At 37.6% G+C, this 19,870-nt stretch overlaps 1 protein-coding gene across 30 annotated transcripts in view; it reads left to right on the plus strand.

The window, feature by feature from the left end:
* Nucleotides 1-19,870, plus strand: part of RIMS1 (regulating synaptic membrane exocytosis 1) — a 305,676-nt gene that overhangs the window by 123,742 nt on the left and 162,064 nt on the right. The window contains exon 4 of one of the 30 annotated variants that reach the window (XM_064707393.1): nucleotides 18,843-18,896. The exons of 28 other annotated variants lie outside the window; for them this stretch is intronic. In XM_064707393.1, the coding sequence (XP_064563463.1) occupies nucleotides 18,843-18,896 (54 nt within the window). Of the gene's footprint in view, nucleotides 1-18,842; nucleotides 18,897-19,870 lie in introns of those variants that run through there. One more of the 30 variants, XM_064707377.1, reaches the window with a different exon arrangement.

Below are 19,870 nucleotides of genomic sequence, written 5' to 3' on the forward strand. Positions count from 1 at the left end.
AGTTCTGTTAGGGAATAATTCTGTGATTTACAGCTTTGGACAAATGAATTTCAGAATTTTACAGAATCCTTTAGAGAGAACACTAACACTATGATGATTTTTTTCAGCATTCAGAGAGAAAGAAACACCAAAGCTGCCAAATCAATGTTGAGCTTTTCATTTCTTTCAATGTAGTATTTTATAATTTTAACACTCATGATCTCATATTCTGTTTGGTCCAATTTAGTTGATGATAGAAAGCCGAGGAGCAGGAGCAGGAGAGCCTTCCAGTGGTTCTCCCAAAAATATTGTGTATCCTGCTGGCTCAGTTGCTACCTGAGGTGTGGGAGGTCAATGTGATAAAAGCTCCATTGTGATAAAAGCTGCTTTTCCAGATGGGATACAGTGCTGTCAGTATTGAAGAGGAACATCTTCCTAACTGACTTGGGTCAGCTTCACTACAAAGACAGAATACAAAATATTGAAATTATTTTTCTTTTTGTGTTTTTGTCCAGAAGTATACTTTGAGTTAGTATTTACATCTTGGCTGAAATTATTTTATTGCACTTTTCTAATAAGTACTGGTTTCAGAAAATGCAACAATATAGAAATATTTTTATTCCCCTCTTGTCAAATATGATTCATCTATGACCTAAATATCTGTAAGTAAGGAGATGAGATTTCAAAGTCTTGTGTAAAGGAAGATAATTTCAGTTAATTAGTTTCAACTGCAGATATATTTTAAAACCACAAGTAAATAAAGCAAGTTATAGCAATTGAAATCTGAGATTTTTTTAATGCGGTGCACCTTAAGAAGAAGGAGGATAATGAAAGAAAATACTAGTGCTGTAACACAAAGTAATGAAAAAGCTATATGTGTTCATACACCTTAATATAATCAATATGATCCTGTAGACTGTAACTTTACAGTAGATTTTGATCCTTATCTATCCAGTGAATAGTGTTGAAAATGAACAAGTATGACCTTATAGATTTAATATGATAATGTATGCATATCTGGTGTAAGGTAAAAGGAAAAAATGAACAGTTTAAACCAGCCACAATTCTGATCATCTCTGACTAGTCAGAATATGTGTACAATTTTATAAAATCAGGAGGAAAAAAATATAAATAAATTAAAAATTGCTAAAATTGTATCTTTATATGCATGAAATAAAATCTTCTTTCTACATCTTGCTGCTTATAGTTATTAATTCTGATTGGTTGGAAATGCATTAATAGTATTTGATCACCTTTTGCTTGCAATTGTGCCATCAATAATGTAGATAGCTGTAATAATAATGATACATAAAATTAAAATCCTAATTTTGAATGGAGCATTTCTTCTTTAATGAAGGCTTTATTTCTAAGAGGAACCTTTTATTCTTATGAAAAAATCATTATTGCTGAATCATTATTAATATTCTCATAAATACTAAGTCTGATAAATATTTAAGGATTGCACAGTAAATATTTCAGGTTTATGTATTTTTTCAGATTTTGGGAATATGATTGATTAGCTACAGGTAGGATGTCTGTTTAGCTTGGTCTGTGTAGATGATAATTTTCAAAGCATAATCACTCCGGAAATCTGTTTTTGAGTCCTCCAGTTGTTCTTTACTTCAATGTGTTTCCAGTAGTGTTACAATCAGTAGAAACCAAACTCAGCCTTAAATCCCTGCCAAACCTGTAGATAGCCAGGTGCAGTTTCAGCTGTGAGGTCGCTCTATTTGGAACTGTTCTTGCATCCAGGATCATGTCCCTTATTTCAAACTATCCTTTCAGTGTATTATGCACATTTAATTGTGTTAATTTTCCACAATGTGCTATTTTTTCAAGTCCTTTAATTCATTATATGGATTGCTTTGAATTTATTGTTACCTCTTGCTAACAAGTCAAATCCAATCTCCCTACTATTACTATTGGACTATTGCCTTTATGGTGTCTTAAAATCCAAAACTACACTGGCATTTTCATTGCCACATCAAATTTGCAGTTATTCATTCTGAATTCAGTTTTCCCTATTGCATTTCAAATTAAACAAAAATTTTTCTTTGCAAGGTATTGTGTATTTACTATATTTCTGTAATCTTCATTTCTGTAGTGGAATAATTTGTTACTTGTTGGCACTGAATGAATCATAGAAGAGATTAGAGATCTCTTTGTACCACATATAATAAATATATTACTTTTTTTTGCTATGGAATACAGAACTAATAAGCAGTTACCCTATCTTAATAAAGAAGATAAAAAAATGTATCTAAATTTTCTCAAATATTTAAATTTTAAGAATGTGATTTACTATAATATTTAGCTGCCTTAGTAGTACTACAAACTATGTTTTTTCAGCTTATAAAGAAATCAATCATCTTGGTGATGAAATTAGTGACTAATCCAGAGACTGTGACTGGTGTAGGTGAATTTGATTTGTACATGCCTAGTTTCTCTGCATGTATTTATTATATCAACATTTTAGGGAATAAGTTCATTTCATTGGGTAGATTTACAGCTCTTTGAAACTGGTGGTCTGCAATGTTAGTGGAGGACAGTGGGGAACCCTGGGGAGTCCATCTGCATGAGAGTGGGGTGAGTCAGGATATAACACACTTTTCCAATGTGCTTCTGTATGGCAGGTCTGACCACTGGAAATGAATTTGTAGTGTGCAGTGCTGAGAAGATAGAAATTAAATAAAAATGCCATTGCTGTTGCCTGTCATAAAATGTGTGTACTTGTGTCGAATCAGACAGTTGATATACTCACCCAGCATTTGTGAGAGGTGGCTTATCAGTGAAAGAGGCGTCTGTCAGACAGGACCCTGAATGTCATAATTTTGAGCTATTTTTTGAATGCTTCAGCTAAATGCATCCAAAACTAACACATCTATTTCTGGATGGAGAGTCCCATAACAATGTGCCATTTATTGGCAAACCAAGAGAGGTGGGTTTGTCTTTTGTCATTTGCAGTTGAAATTTTGGTGCAAAAAAAAATCTGTAAGTGTAGAAAAATATTATCTGAAGCCCTCCTTACTGTGGAGGGCTGAATAGAAGGGATCACTTTACAGAGACAAACCAGGCAGGCAAATATTTCACACCATCTAAACTTTAATCTAGTTCACCCAGAAAAAAGAAGCCTTGATATCTCTTCCAGTTGATACTCCAATGAAAGCTTCGTTTTAGAGACTTTTTTTTTTTTGTTTTTGTCTCTCCCGCAAAGGCATTGAGGGAGAACAGAGTAGCAATCGTGCAGATGTCCAGGGATGTGTTTAGGCTCAGGAGACTTGAAGAAGTGTTTTCTTCTGTGGGATGCCTGAGGGGATATGGTGCACCAGCAGAGCTGACTGCTGATGTGCAAGCAGGGCTCAGTCAGAGCTAGAAGTCCTGTGGCTGCACCTGGTGGGGCTTGTTTTTATCTGAGCAATGCACCTTCAGTTTTTCCAGCAGTGATCTGTTTCCTAGATGTACTTGGGTGTATTTTATTGCTAGAAGACAGTCAATCCAGCATCATGTCCCTTATTTCAAACTGTTCCCAGCTGTGGTAACTGTGAAAAGTCTTGTAAAAGGATCCCATAAAAAGGAAGATGTCTTCTAATCATGCATCATTCTTCCCTAAAAAGCTTGAGCTTTTGGCAACACTAACTGAATCCCCTTGTTCAGCCTCTGAATACACTTGTTCCATGTGATCACACAAAAACCAGCTGTCAGTTTACAGGCATGTGAGAGTGCACTCATTTAATCTCAGGCTGATTTGACAGCCCAGTGTGTGCCCCTTAAGCCCAATGAATTCTTTACTTGATCATTTTATTTTTGGAATTTGTGTCTTTCAGTTTCAATCATTGTAGTCCTCATTCATGTAAGATTCCTCTATGTGATGGGATTTTTAATGTGATATCTGGGGGCTAGGACTAAGTATGAGTCCTAATATTTAAAATGTTCATAGCTATGTACACTGTTGAGGCAAAAATGTTTGGTTTTAGTAGTTATAAAATAACATAGGAATGCTAACTAGAACTAAATTTAGTAAACTGAATTCCTGGGCTATTCTGGCACCACAAAACCAGGGGTATTTTAGCCAGAAAGAGATCTTACTGCAAAGAGAGATTTGGTAAGATTTTTGACCTATTATGCATTATGAGAAATCAACAAGTAGCTGAAAAAATTTCAAGAGAACAAGGAAATTATGAGGGCTAAATGTAGGCTGTGCTGTCTTGCTGTTTCTCTTTTTATCATAAATAGCCTTAATCCTCATCCAGGATTAAAATTCGGTGTATTTTTAGCCATGTAATGTCCTAGATAAAAGGTACTTCTATGTTTTTATATATTTTGCCTTATGGAGCATTTTTTAATTTTACTTAAGGGATGGATAATTTCTGTCTATACATCTTCAGTGCTGCAGTTAGAGAGGATGTAGGATAGTTTGTCATACACATACCTAAGGTAAATGGTTTTATTAAGCATAATTGAAGATAGAAGTGTATATTTCAAGCAAGGAAATCTATAGACAAAGTTTCTGTAATATTTTGTGAGTTTCTTCAAATTCCTTTAATATAAGGACCCATCTTCAAATCAGCCTTCCTACAGAGATAAATTAAATCTCTCTCCAAAATTGTGATTATAAAATGATATAAAGTATCTGTTACCAGTTGTTTAATGACTGGTCAGAGATTAAATGAAAATCTGGACAAAATGTAATCTGAATTTTTGTAAAGACCAGATAAACGCAATAATTTTTTTAATCCAGATTGAGGTTTTTGAAAAGCTGTATGTTATTTAGGCTGAAGTTTAATCATGTACTGTGCAGTTTCAGTATTCCAGCTAAAACACCTGTCAAATAACTTACATGCAACAGGTTTATGGAATCTTTGGAGTTAAATGTTAATTTCTCAATAATCTATTGTATTTGTTATTATCTTGTTCATAAAAAACAGGCTCCCATAGCAAAACACTTTGTAGTAGTGAGTTTTGGGACAGTTGTTTGGGATATTTCATTCTGAAAAGTTGAGTATTACTGAGAAATGCAGATTAATCATAGAGATGAGCAGATGTTGCTAGGGCTCTCTGGAAATAGATGAGCATGGGAATGATGGTTGTATTGTCATGACTGGAAGAAATTTTTGTGTGTTGTTAGGATTTTAATACTGGTAGTGTAACTTTTTCTCTGCAACATATGGTAAGTGGTCAAAGCTCATACCTTTGCTGTGTATGCATCAGCAAAGTTACTTTTTTCTTCCCTGACCAAATATCTTCTACAAACAGAGAGAGGGCAGTTGAAAGTTCATCAGTGAACTGCTCTTAAGGCCTTTGTCAGCCTGGCAGCTTTACCCCTCAGGATTATTTGGATCAGTCCTTTTAGCTGTAAAGAGGCCTGCTTTTCTAGACTATTTCAGGGACTCATTTTACTGCCTTTGTGGATGGGTCAAGAGACTACAGAGACAGCTGAAAGTTTAATGCAGCAGGAAAAGCAACAAAGGAATTAAACTAAGGAAGATTTAATCTGCTTTTTGTTTTTGTTTGGGTTTTTTTGCCCCCTAAGCTTTCAGTGTAGATATAAACATACTCTTGTGGGTGTCCTGTGTTGCAGGTTATATCCCTTCCCTCCATACCCCTGATGTTTTCCTAATCAACCAGTGAGTGTTTAGGAGAGCCTGTTGCTGATGTTAGAGGAGCTTACCTCCTGGTCTTTTGTGTAGACTATTAAAGAGGAGACTGGTGAGGTGTCCAAAGGAGATTAAGTCAATGCATTTTCCTGCCAGACTGAGTAGGAACCAGTTCCAGATGAGTACCCCTCATATTATGAGAACCCAGCTCATTATATGTGAGCTGGGTTTATGCTTTCATAATACTTATGGGGGGAGATCAGTGTGCCCCAGAGTGCTTCAGCATGCTCTGAACTAGACTGAATCAGCTCTGCATCCTTCTCAGCTGTGGCTCCTGTTTAGCCAGAGAGAGCCCCAAGTCACCAAGTGCCCTATAAGGTACTGCAGAGTTTTTCTGTAGCTCCCAGCAGCTGCCCCAGTCAGGCTGGCTCTCAGGTAATACCCACGTTGTACCTTACAGCTCATATTTTGAAAGTGTTAGGGCATTGAAGGTAGGAATGAGGACCAGTGTTGAGGCAGTTGAATCCTACAACAGTTTTTCATCAGTTACAGTAGGAAATTGTACAGCAGCAACAGTCTGTAGACACATCCAGAAACCTATTTTTAGTCTTGTCTCTAATGAAACTCACTCTGAATCTTCTGTGCAAACCTACGTGTTTTCTCCTCTACAGGCAACCTGAAAATTCATGCACCAGCTGGTTCTTTTTTAACCTTTTGTCTCTTATATGAATTGTCCTCCTTAAAAGAGGATATATGGTCTTATGCAGTCTGTGATAGGTGGAAAGTTGTGAATATATTCCACTGTAGAGAGTTCAATTTGGCTTTTTCCCCCTACTTTACAGACAGTCACTGACAAGCAAATGTTGTATATTACCAAAAATTGTACTAAACCACACTTAGATTTTCAGTATTTTATTTAGGATATGCTTATTCATGTTGGTAAATTTTTTTCCATTTTTTGAGTATAATTCATAGGCCTGTGAAGACCAAAATCTTTTTTTTTAACTGTCTGGCCATTCAATGAGAAGTCATAAAATCTTGTTGAAAATTTGCTATGCACACCTTTCAGATAATGAGAATGGTAGAGTTCAGCTCAGTACTCAGCTTCAGAAAGATCAAGTCGGCTAAGGGAATAAAAAGCCTTAATCAAGAATAGAATGTTTTAGCCTTCTTGAGGGTAAGATGGTGATTGGAGAAAAACCAAGTTGGTGTAGTTGTCTTAGGAGAAACTGCTTCTTTTTGTAAAAAGAAGATGACAGGCAGCTAATTGGATACAAAAGGCGGGTGCAGTTAGCCATGCAGCCAAGTCAAGGAGCAAGCCCAATGCTTCAAGCCATACAAGTTTCAGGCAGGTTTGGCAGGCAATCATGCTAACCTAGTGTGTGTTTCTCAGAAACTGTGCTCCTGTTGTAATGCTAGAGAGATATGTACACCTTCAAAAGTTGCTGCAGCAAAAGCTTTATGGAGTCTCAACATCTGTTGCGTGCTGCTAGGTTCAGTTCTCTCCAGACTACGTGCTCGAATTTCCAAGTTATCCATTGAAAAGAGAGTTGAAAGCTTGACAAATGTGGCCCTCTATTAGTAAGGCCCACTGATAAGTAGAAATCAATGCTTTAGTGACTGTAATTGCATAGAAAATAACTTGAGTTTTAAGTCTCTTGATATGGAAGTTCATGACTAAGTTAAATTTGATTAAGAAGACTGTTAAATCTATCTGAGCTGCTGCTGAAATGCATCCAGATTTTTTTCTCTCATTTTAACTCTGAGGATAAACTTAGGATTCCAAGGACTGTAGATGGGCTTTCAGTCATTTGTAAAAAACTGTTAAGCAGTTTGTTTCACAAAAAAAGATTTACACATTTTTTCATTTGTAAGTTTTTTTAGAGAGGCTTCTGTGTTGGATTGACCTTGTCTGGCTGCTAGAGGCTCCAACAGAACAAGGGGAGAAAATAAGATGGAAAAGCTGATGGGCTGACGTAGAAACAGGGAGCTGAGCTGGTTCACCAACTACCACCATGGGTAAAACAGACTCAACTTGGGGATGGTTAATTTAATTTACTGCCAGCTAAAATAGAGTGTGATTGTGAGAAGCAAAGACAAAACCTAAAATACCCATCTGCTCCTCCTTTTTCCAGTCTCTTTACTACTCCACTGCCCACTCCTCTGCCTTGTCCAGTCACGTGGCACAGGGCATCAGGCATGGGCTGGGACCAGCCCATAATAGTTCTCCTCTGTTGCTCCCTCCTCCTCCAGCTGTGGCCCACAGCATCCTCTGTGGGCCACAGTCTTTCAGGACAAATACCTGCTCCCATGTGGTTTCTCCGGGGGCTGCAGCTTCCGTCAGGAAAACCTTCCCCAGCATGGTCTTGTCTGCAGGACGTAGGGTAATCCCTGCTCAGGGGACTGCAGTTCTTCCTCCCCTTGGCATCCCCTCTTCCTTCCCTCACCTTGGGGCTGGCAAGGCCCATTTCTTGTTGTAGCTCTGCATATCATGGCATCAGCTTGCCATGTTCTACTTGATCACTTCCTCTTCTTTGGCCATAAGTACCTGCAGTTACTGCTGTCTTCTGTGAGCTCACTGGGTTTAATCCTTGGATTTGATGCATGAAACAATAGCTTGTTTTCAGGGCAAATGATGCAGATTTTTAAAACATTACTTTGGAAGACTTCCCTGTTTTCTTAATTTTCTGTCCTTTATGCAGTCAGTGGCACATGGGTTGCAATTATCCTTATTCACTTCTTTCATTTCTCATTTTTTTTTCTCAACTTCTGTTAATTTTTCTAATTACAATTAAATTTTGAAACCATATCAATTTGGTAATTTTTGAGGCAGTGTTACAGGCTTTATTTCCATTATAATGTAATTTATAATTAAATATTTAATAGATAATAATGCTGCACTTAGCATTCCACTGTTACATTATACATTGTGTAATGGGTTAGAATCATACAAAAGCAACTTTGTACGCACCATGTGGATGAAAACAAGTTAAAGGATGATCACAGAGCTAACGGTAAACTCACATCAACATAACATGACTGTCTGTTTATTTTAGCTCCAGAAAGATCACATTTGGGGTTTAACTATTCTAACATTTGCTTTTAAAAGCAAATTTGCCACCCTTTCAGAAGTGCTAAATTATGGCTAGAAGAGCTTTCTGATGTACAACACCTTATATTAATTGTAAGTTGGCTCTGTTCTCAAAACTCATCTGACACAAGGTACTCTGTGCCCTTTCAGTTGGTTAAGGCCTTGGGTTTGTTTGGAAGGAATCTGCATTTTTAGTGTTTTCTTAAATGATTATTGTGAAATACAATCTCTATTTTTTGCCATATCTATGTTATAAATGTAGCTACCACAGTGTTTCTTGGCTAAGAAAATCACCTTTTCCTCATTGCTTCTATTTTGGTTTTATTTTTCTGTCCTTTTAAGTATATAGTCTCTCCAGCATATATTTTAACAGTAATTACTATTTCCTAGCAGTTTATCTTGCTGATAAACTCAATCTTTTGAGTTTATTTAAATATATGTCTCAATCTTTTTTCCTTCTTATTTCTGATGGTTTTCTGGATGGCTGACTTTAGCTGCTCAGTAATTTCCTTTTTCAATTTAAATGTCACATATTATTGTATTAAATGAGTGCAAAGAATTTAGATTCCCACACTTTAAACAGCAAGAAAAGAGAACATTGCTCAAGATTAATGTGGTATACAGCGATTCTTAGGCTTCTGTGCAATAAACATTTTGGGAAGTCTAAGTTTAGCAAATACCATAAACATTTCACAGAGAAAAGCTGCTTGTGCTTGCACAGCAAGTGACATGGCATAGTCTCAGCAACCCTTTCAGACAAAATGCTTGGATGTAATTATATAGTAGAGAGGGAGAGAAATAAAAATATGTTGATTTAGAAATTGAAGAGTCACTTGTGCTTTAATTTGAAGGACAGCCATTAAAATCACACAGAGGACTTGGTACTACAGTATGGCTTAGGCAGAGCATGACATTCAGTGCAGATCTTAAACCTTTCAGTTATGTCAAAGTCTGCAAGCAGCAAAGTCTTACAAGGGAAGCAATACTGTCATCACTTGTGCTTAGCATAGAAAAATAGAGGCGTCTTCTAGTGGTAGAATGTTAAACTTCAGAATAGGTTGTTTCTTTAAAATAAGCAGGGAGGAAAAAGTGAAGGATTTGCAAATAAAAGACTGCAGTGCCACATGATTTTACAAAAGCTGCTGGATGTGCTTTGTTTGCATTTAGAGCTTTAGTGTTTCACAACCAATCTGGGGCTATTTTCTGCAGTGCACTGAGCCCTGGTCAGCTCCTTTGTAAGGTGTTTGTCATAGTGCACGTGTGTGTGGGCTTGGTAATGCCTTATGCTAGTTATGCCTGAAGAGACGTAAAGCTCACCTAAAAGCACTTCTCTTAAAAGAAAGACAACCCTGAATCCCCAAATGCCTTCTTTCTTTTCTGAAGAAAAAAAACTAAACCCAAAGGAAAAAACCTTAAACCAAGAAAAGGAAGTAGAGTTTCCTCTGAAGTAAGTTTTATTTGTCCATGTGACATCTCTGTTCCAAATGCACTTCTGCACTGTGACAACAAAACAATCCAATTTTGTTGCTTTTTCAGCCCGCTAGTTTCCTCATAATCTCTGATATTTGTCCTGCTTTCTCCCTAACGTCCATCTCTCATTTTTTTTCCTCAACTTGTTGCCTCTCTCTCTTTTCTTGTCACCCTACTTTGAACCTTTTTATCTCTTCATCCAGTCCTCTTGGACATTTGTTCTTCTTGGCCACCTCATCTCACAAGTCTTCCCTTCTTCCCTGTATTCTTTTGTCTAAAGAACTGAAGTGGTTAAAGGAAAGTTATTAAAGACAACAGGGCCAGAAGAGCCTGACCCCCAGTAAAGCAGTCGTATTTAAGCTGGGATAAACCGCTGGTTTTAGTATAATCACCTAAAACTTACAGAGACAACCAGAATAAAACTAACCTTATAAATATGTAGTCTACTGACCTGATTCCAGTGTAAAGTTAAAATTAATTATAAACTAGAGAGAAATACAGAGGAATCATTAAACTCTGATTCTAGAAAGAATAGATTCTACTGAAATAATATATTCTTGAAAACCTCTCCCTGTGACTGCAGATGAGGCTGGAATTGTCTGATTTTTTTCTATTATGTCTGTTTTGGATTTAAATAACTAAAGTTGATTTGTTTGGCTGAGATCATTCTGCTGGCAGTGTTGCATAATCTGAATTAAAAAAGCTCAAAGATGGAGTCACAAGAACATGCAAGGATCAAATCAAGACTGAGAGGAGCAGTAACTGAGCTTGGAATGTTTATCACACATCTTGGTGAAAATGATCTTTGCAGTTCACAAAATGGGCAGAGTCTTTGAACCCAGCAGAAGGCTGATGTATCTGAAAGTTATTTTTTGATATACAATGTGATCAGAGGTACTCCTGCTTCCTGCAGACTCCATGTTTGTGTTTAGTGCTCAGCTACATCAAATATGGCAAATATTGAGCAAACATCAGTATGCAGGAGAGGTCATCCAAGTCCTGGCAACAGCAGATGGACCTCACCAGCTCTGGAAGCTGTTTCTAAGGCAAAGCTACCTTCTACCAAGCAGGGAATAAGAAAGTTCTTTAAGTTGCTGACATGATTCTCTTCCTTTTATATAAGGGATCTAACTGGCCATTAAATTTAACTCCTGACACACACAGAAACCTGCAACACAGAAACCCCTTACCTGATGAAAAAGATTGCTTGCTTCTGTTGAACAGGCATGTGAGCACAAGTCCAGTTCATGGTCCTTGTATTTGTACTACCATGGAGTAGGAATCCCTCTATTTCAGATAATAAAGAGGCAAAATATCCTTGACTATTGCCTCTTCCCCAAATAGCCTTAAGTTGTCGCTGCACTATATGCCTTTTATTTGTTTAGGAATTACAAAGCCTGATTAGATATCTGAGAATATGCAGGTAAGTGCAGAAGATCAGAATGGTTCTCCTCATCTAGCAAAGTTCTGATCTCAAATTTTAACCTGTTTTTGTAACAGTAGCTTCATCAGATAATTACTGTTTGATTTTTCGAAGTGTTTTGTTCTGCACTGCTTTACATCATCTTACCCTATTGAAACTTCCCTCTTTCCCTGTGTGGCCTGCCAGTAGTATTGCAAATTCAGAGCAGTAAACCTCTGATATTAATACTGGGTATAGTCTGTAAATTTGCTGTCAACAATGTTCTGTTTAGATCAGTTAAAAAATTGCAATATTCTTACACTGGCACAAAATTCCTGGTGCATTTTCCTGCCCCATTTTCCTTTTCCTTATCTTTTGAATCTTCCGTATTCAGACCCACAATTGTTTAACCCTTTCTCAGTCTCCCATGGTGTTTGCTTTCCTGAAAATCTACACTTTTCCTTACCAAAAACATTGTTTTCCCTGGTTGTTTTTTTTTTTTTTAATAAATCTGAAATATCCACTCAAATTTGTTGTAGAACACTGACATTCTCTCTTCCCCTTCCTCAAATCTTCCATCCCAGATTTACTGAGGTTCCTTTGTGCTCGAGCTTGGTAGCACAGATAGCACAGACTTAATCAACTTAGCCTCAGACTCTGCACCTGGAGCGAGAGGTGGGAGAATTAAAAGAAAGGACCATGGACATCTCAGAAGGTAGGATCAACAAAGATGGAATTGTAAAAAACCAAAACAACAAAAAGCCAAAAACACCCCTGTCATCATTTTGGTAGGGAGTAACTGCAAATCAGATGTTGAGCAAACTCACAATATGTTGTGTTTCCTCAGGATACTCTGGTAGCTTTTTTGTCTGAGGAGATCAGGTTGCTGGTCCATGTAAGGTAGAATATTGTACAAATAAAGTGTGTGTTAGTTTTAAACATATAAGAAGTTGCTGTGATGGGAAGAATCTGCTTTCTGTAATTATAAGGATTATAAGCATATAATTAGGCTTTTCATAATTATAAGGATATAAGCATTTACATTCATAACAAAAAGGCTTAAGTATTTCTAATTATGTGAAAAAACTATAAACTTAGGATAGATGATGAAACCTGAATAGCTATAACATGTATAGGGCATAATCCTATTTGGTACTTTGTCAAAACCCTGCTGGATAGTAGAAATTGTGCCAAATACTAAAAGTACCATACAATGCTCAACATTCCCCCTGTAGAAAATGTTCTGTCCAGCTAAATTAATTTACACCATGGTGCCTTTTTTTTCCCCCTGAAACTAAATATTTCACAAATATTAATTTGTGAGTTTTGCTCTTTCACTGAGAATTTATTTTCTTTCACTGAGAGCTTTCTTTTTTTTTCTTAAGAAAAGTTAAAACATGCAGGATCAATCTGGTGGAGGTTTATAATGATTTTGTTTTAGCTTACATTTCCAGGTTTATCTGGATTCTGTTTAGTTCTATTATCTGTATGTGATGTAAAAAAAGTATTCGTAACAGATCAGAAACCAATCACATCTTTGCGCCCAGGCTCAGGAGGACTGTCCCAGGCAGGCAGTGGTGGTGAGCCAGGGCTGTGTGTGGAGCTGCCCAGGCACAGGAGGAACCATATGCTAGGTGCCACTCTCCTCCCACTGTATCACTCACAAATTAGATGCCTAATTTCACAATCTAGTTGCAAGGCTCTGACAGACTTATTCTTGGCTTTGTGTGGACTTGAGAGTGTGGGAGCTCTAAGAAAACTCAGCAGCCAGAACTTCTCAGCGTAGGAGTTGGTGGGGCACAGAGGAAAATTCTGCCTAAGCAGAGTTCACATTCATAAATCGTGATTCTGTGTGAGTGGAAAGATGATCAATCCAAGTGGTCAGAGAATATTTCTGTCAAGCTGCATGGCAGAGATCTCTGCAATGAGATGATCCTGCAATATGTCAAAAGCATGCTTTTTTCTTCTCCCAAACATTTTGTTCTTCCAAAGAGGATTTTGGGCATTTGTTATAACTGACAGATCCACATGTGCTTGCACATGCTCCCTTATGTTCCTTTGGCAGCTTGTTACATCATCCATAAAAATCTTTGTCTTGACATGATTGTCACTGCTGTGTTTTCAGCTCATTCCCATGAGAAGTATTCCTTAACTGCCAGCCATCCTCTGTTGCCTTCTATCCCTATTTACAGCCAGTAATAATCCTCCTCTTCCTCACAGCCCCAGAGTTTTTGCATCATGTCTTCCTAGTGCTCTGTTAGTCTCAGCTCCACTGTCTCTTCCTGTGGATCCAAGCAGTGGCTGTAAGCATTGCTCGTTCCCTGTGTTCATTTTTCTTTCCCCCGAATTGCCTCTGCAGACAGAGGTGCCCAGAACAGATCTCCTGGTGACCCCATGCTCCTGGTGGCAGTCAAGGCCACTATGTTCTGCTCATTAACTCAACAGTGATAGGCATTGTACAGGTTGGGAACCCCAAATACATGTTTTAGATAGATGACCTCTCAAACCTAGGGGGGATGCCATCAGCTGTTCACACAGTTCTTCAACACAGGATAGAGAGACCTAATCTCTGAAATCTCTGGAGATGTGTGTATATATGTATATATATATATATAGACATATACAGACAGACACATATATGCTGTAAATATAAGACAGCTTTGTTCTCACTATATCACACTGGAAGCTTTCCACACTCAGTCACTCCACCAGCTTTTGGTAGAAGTAACCTTAAGCTGAGGAAGTAGCTCTGTTCATACTGTGTTCATACATCATGGTGTATACGCCATGGAGAAAATGGGTCAACATGCTGTGGGCTTTCCAAAGTCCCTCATGTGAGCTCAGAGCCTCTGCACTCAGATCTTCAGGTTATATGTATGGTTTGCTTTAGGGCAGAAACCTGTGTAAGACACTGAGACAAGAGTGAGGCAGGCCTTCTAGCAGTAATGTATGTAACATAGCTAGCTGGAGAACAGTAAGGCTGTTATCAGTGCTTTATTCTTTAGAGTTTCACAGAGTTTTTGATGTTTGAAGGTGCCTCTGGAGATCATCAAGTCCCAATATTTGCCTAGAGCAGGTCCAAGTAGATCAGGTTACCAGGACTGTGTTCTTCTGGGTTTGAATATTTCCAAAGATGTAGAATCCAAAATGCTATTTTTAATATTTTTTGGTGTATGTCTAGGAATAAAAAATCAAAATTTATTTCATGCGTATCAATTCCCCTATGACCTGCACCAGTTGACCCACTTACTTTTCCTTTCCATGAGCTTTTTATAAATAATTATATGTGTATATATATAAAAGATGTATTATATAAAAGAAGAGTATAAAAAGATAAGGAATGGTGCTGTAATGAAAGCTCCCACAGAAATGATGAACATACCCATCCATGGTTAAAGACAGTCTGGTTCTAAGCATTTCTCTATTTTTACTGCAGTTTGTAATTGTAGAAGTGGAGAAACAGAGTTGTCTCTGTTTTATGAAGAGGAACTAAAACTTTTTGTCAGTCCTGACTATAAAGTTGTTTCATGCCATTTACCTTATTTTGTCAGATTTCTGTAATGTAAAAAAAAAATATTTGTGTTCTATGTGTATCTGTAACTATGGGAACCATGAAGTGATTAAGAGGAGTACAGCTTCTGTGGCTCATCAAGGCAGCCAAATGTCCAAATAGATATACAAAACTTTTTAGGGTTTTTTTGAAGAAGGTTAGAAGAATACACAAAAAATATCTTTGTGATAATAATTTCTAGGATAACTTAATGGTCTGTGAAAAATGGAGATTGATGTTACAGAAAATGTGACTAGCAATTCATGGCTACTATGTTATCAGAAGAAACCGAAGGAAATTCAGGCAAGAGAAATAAAGTTCAAAAATAATCTAAGCTATGAGGAAGGAGACCTAGATTTAGAAGATCACAGCTAGTAACTATGACAATGCAGTTTTTGGGGTATTTTTTTAGTACTAACTTCTTTGTGTAGCAGATTTAGAAAAGAACTTGCAGGGGAAGAATATTTAAATTACTGTATGTAAATGTGCTGGTGTGAATTTTTAGACACAACTACTGCCTTCACCACTAGTGATTTTGCTTTCTTCCTTGAGCTCCAAAGATGTTCTCAGAGAATTACATTATAGTACTTCTGGATAGTGTCTGGAACATGGCAGTGTGCTGTTTTAGAATGATATTTCATGTTGTTACTTTATAGTTGCCTAAGTGTCTGAGTTCCAACACTCAGTTTGCTGCAGGATTATTCTAGATCATGTTTAATTTTTGGGAAAATTGTTGGCAGCTTTCTGAAAGATTGGCAGCAGTAGCTTAGAGCTTTTGGCAGAAGGGCATATGAAGAAAGGTGTTTTTCCTTTTCTTTTTTTAATCTTAAAATTAAAATGACTAGTAACATTGTTGCTAACAGCAGTGGCAACAAAACTAGCATGAAATGCCCTTTTGATGTTAGCTACTTGAATCACTGCTCCCCTGCATCTTTTCCCCTTCCTATAGGAAGTTTTTAGCTGTGGATTTAGGAACTGAGGCCAGGAACATGATTAGAATCAGTACATGAACTGTGTGCTCAGTTGCCTAAAAGTAGGCATCTGATGCCATTTTTTTTGCCCTAGGTACAAAAGACACATACATGTGTCTGGCACATGGGACCTAAGTCCTGTGGCAGCAAGCTGGGATATGCTGACTTACTGCTACAGGCACTAGGCTCTCATTAGACACAGGATTGTATTTTATTTCACTGTTTCTACATGAAAGTGAGTGGACTCTCTTTGGCTGGAGACCTAAATACCTGAAATGCCTACAGTAATTTCAGTGTAGACAGAAACAATTTAGGCGTCTTACTCAAATCCTTATTTGTACACATAGAATGTCATTTGAAAATGTAACATCTAAATTAACAGAAAGGCAAGCAGAAAAAGAGTAGGAGGTGCAGTCTCTTGTGCAAGTGGAAAATTCTGGTAAGGCAGACTTCTAAACATCCCTCCTGGAAGTTCTCAGTCAAGCTTGTGAATGGCACCATAGGCTTTAAGGCAACAGGTAGTTCTGTGAGCAGCTTTATTTCCTATGAACATGTCTTGTGGTTGAATTGCCATGTCGGTTCAGTGACGCCAAAAGAGATTGCACTAATGAAATATTTATAAGAATTTTATAAAGCTGCATGTTTTATGTAACTTTTAAGAATATAATGACCTGAAAACTTCCATGCCTGTGCAATTTTTATTGCATTTGTCCAGTGGGGTAGCTCATTATTGTAGGATGCAGGCAGAAAATAGGAAGAAGCCAAATCAGCTGTCTGCAAAATCTTCCTTTTCTTGCCAAACTGGAATACAAATATCTAGCTGAAAACCTAAGTTCTGAAGAAAATCTGCTTCCATAGGAATAGAAGGACAGAATACTAAATTAAAGTGGCTTATTGTCATTGTCCTGAAATGGCTGAGCTCTGTATGTCTGGTGACCATCAGCATGGGCAAAGTGATCCTCTCCCTTATTGGAATGGTGGGCAGCAGATAATTGCATAGTCCTGTCAAACCCTTCAGTCCAGAGGAGAGGCTTTAGGAAAATCAGAACCTAGACTCCTCAGTTGCTTCTTTACTAATACCTTAAACATAATCTGGGACCGTTCCTAAGTTTTAGAGTGTCAGTGTGAGTAAACTGACACAAGGCTATTGGCACCCTCTTGATCTTCTGCCTTTGGCATTTTCTTATCAACTTTTCCTGGGAGGTGGGGAGTTGGAGTGTGCTGTGGTACACCCCCTGGAAGCACCTTGTTTGGAGTCACCTTGCTTTGAAGTAGAGCAGAGATCCTAGCACAGATACTGATTATTTTGTGTCATTTGGCTTCAGTGGTCAAAAATGTTTCTCTGCAAGTCTAGTGTGCCAGTATTGGTGTAATTTCAAGATGTAATTTGATGGAAAATGCTGAGACAGTGCTGTATGCAAAACATACCCTTATCCGCATTTGCTTTTGTTTCTGGTCACATGATTTTACTAGTCATCATTCCCTCTATGAAAAAACTAGATGTGACAGAGCATTAAACCAGTTTAAGAAAATACAGATAAGTTTCTGCAGTGTTTTTAAATACAAGGGGCTCCTGTAAGAACCTGACTGTCAAGGAACAGTATACAAGTGGGTATGTGGCACAGGGAACCTTCCTGTGAGAAAGAAAGGGAGAGAACAAACCCAGATAGGGAGAGAGGAGAGAGTTGGGGAGAAGACCTTCCCTTTTGCTGGGCAGAAGCTATTGGATGCACCCAGCTGTCTGTACATTTTGAAAAATATATTTAATGTAAACTTGGACTCATGAGTGCACATTCTTTAGAAAGGCAGAGTTGTTTATTTATTAAGATTTTGGACTAATGTAAGTATTCAGGCAGATTTTCAGCTTTATTTATTTATATTTTAATGGAGTGAAGTGGTCACAACATTTTAGCTAGGATTTTATTACAGAAATCATTTTGATATTGCAGAAGAGATAAATACAATTCTGTATAATAATTTCATGGTTTGCTGCATATTTTTATGTTGTCTCAGAAACATTAAGTGATACATAATCTAACTTAATTTTGTGAATGAAAATTTTGTAGGAGGTAACTGTTATCATTCCTTCTCTTTGGCTTTCAAGAGATGACTTGTAGGGTGGTGGCAGAGCTCTGCTGAAGTTAATGGTGCCTCAGGCAGTGAAGAGGGTCTGCCTAATTAGATCTGTCTGAAATAACCAGTGTCTTCCAAAAGTGCGTAGGAGGAATGTACATTAAATCAACAACCTGAAAAAATGTTGTGTACACCCTTCAGAAGGGAAATAATTAAGGTAGTGTGAAGGTTCAGTAAGGAGTAGCTTATGTCCTGCTCTGTTAGCACACGTGACCTAATTTGCTGCATAGGAATGAAGCAGGATGCATGGGAGTCATCCTAACTGTGGGATTTCAATTTCTAAACTCAGGAAGCAAAAAAGGAGTGTGCTCCTTATGTATCCTCCTCAGAATCTGGGCTTGGGTGAAGGATTTGGGGAACTTGCTCTGACCTCAGTCTGAGTTTTGCCTGGCATGTGTCACATAAATTCAGTATAACTTTAGTGCTCCCCACAATGTGACTTTAGCCTCCCACTGCATGTTTGGAAGTTTCCAAATTTGACTTTGAAAAAAAGCCTTTTTTCTGCATTCTAAAATGCAGGTTTGAAATATTTAATAATGTAGAATTGTTCTTATTTTTGTAACTGAAAATGCTTTTTCTGTGTGTATAGTGATATATAGATATATATTACTTACTATGGGCTCTTTCAAGTTGGAATTTCATGTTGTGTTAGTACAGGAATTCTGTTCCTCCTCATTGTGGATCACATTCAGCAGTACCTGTAAGAGTAAGTTTGAGGAATATTTTTTCTGTGAATGAAATACTCTGTATTCCACATGAAGGCAAGCATGGGATCCTTCTAGCATGTTTTCACGCAGCCTGTCAAGTTTCCACATGAATCTGTGTGGGAACTGCTGACCCACATGTGCTGAGTCCTGTGTGTGCCACTGGTCTTTTTTGTTATGTAGCAGTAAAGCCCAGAACCCTTTGCTATGCTGTGAAAATGCACCTTTTTCCAGAGCCATGCATATGAACCCTCTGAATGAAGAGCCCCCTTTTACTGGTTCTCTTTAATAGCTTCACGTGTGGAATTGCATTGACATGTGCAAGGATGCAATAAACCAGAAACAAACCCAGAAACAAAAACCAGACTCTGGATGTCTTGAATGGCTTACTGTAGCACTTCATCAGAGCTCACTGTCCAGAGGAGAGTAAACAGAAACTATTTTTGAAGTGACAAGCCAGAGTAAAATTGTCTTATGCTCTTCATTTTACTGATGCATCGTGTGGAGGTCCAGAAGCCACATTAGAGAACTGTAATCCTTCATCAGAGCATTTGTTTGGTTGCCTAACATCTGTGGATTGTTAAGATAAGTTATTACACAGACCTGCTTTAGTTTAGATTAGTTTGGACCACATCCCAGTATATTCAATCAGGATATAATTCCTGCATGCTGCTGAATTGCTTGCTCCACATACTTCTCTAAAAATGTTTTTCAATATACAGTTTTGTCACTGAAACTCCTCTGTCACCTCAATTTTTGATTTTTTTTTCTCTTAAAGAAGAGCTTTTATTATTTTTCCTTTTGGACCGAATAGATCTCAAGGCAACTGTAGCATTTTTTAATTCTGAAGAGATTCCTAAACAGGCTGGTAGTATAGCTTCTATGTGAGTATAATACAGATTTCCTATGTGTGTAATCTGTGTTGATTGGTATGTATTGTGTTCAAGAGGCAGAGTTTAAAAATAGCTGTAAGAAA

This window comes from Zonotrichia leucophrys, chromosome 3, assembly GCF_028769735.1.
Source record: "Zonotrichia leucophrys gambelii isolate GWCS_2022_RI chromosome 3, RI_Zleu_2.0, whole genome shotgun sequence".
Taxonomy (NCBI): Eukaryota; Metazoa; Chordata; class Aves; order Passeriformes; family Passerellidae; genus Zonotrichia; species Zonotrichia leucophrys.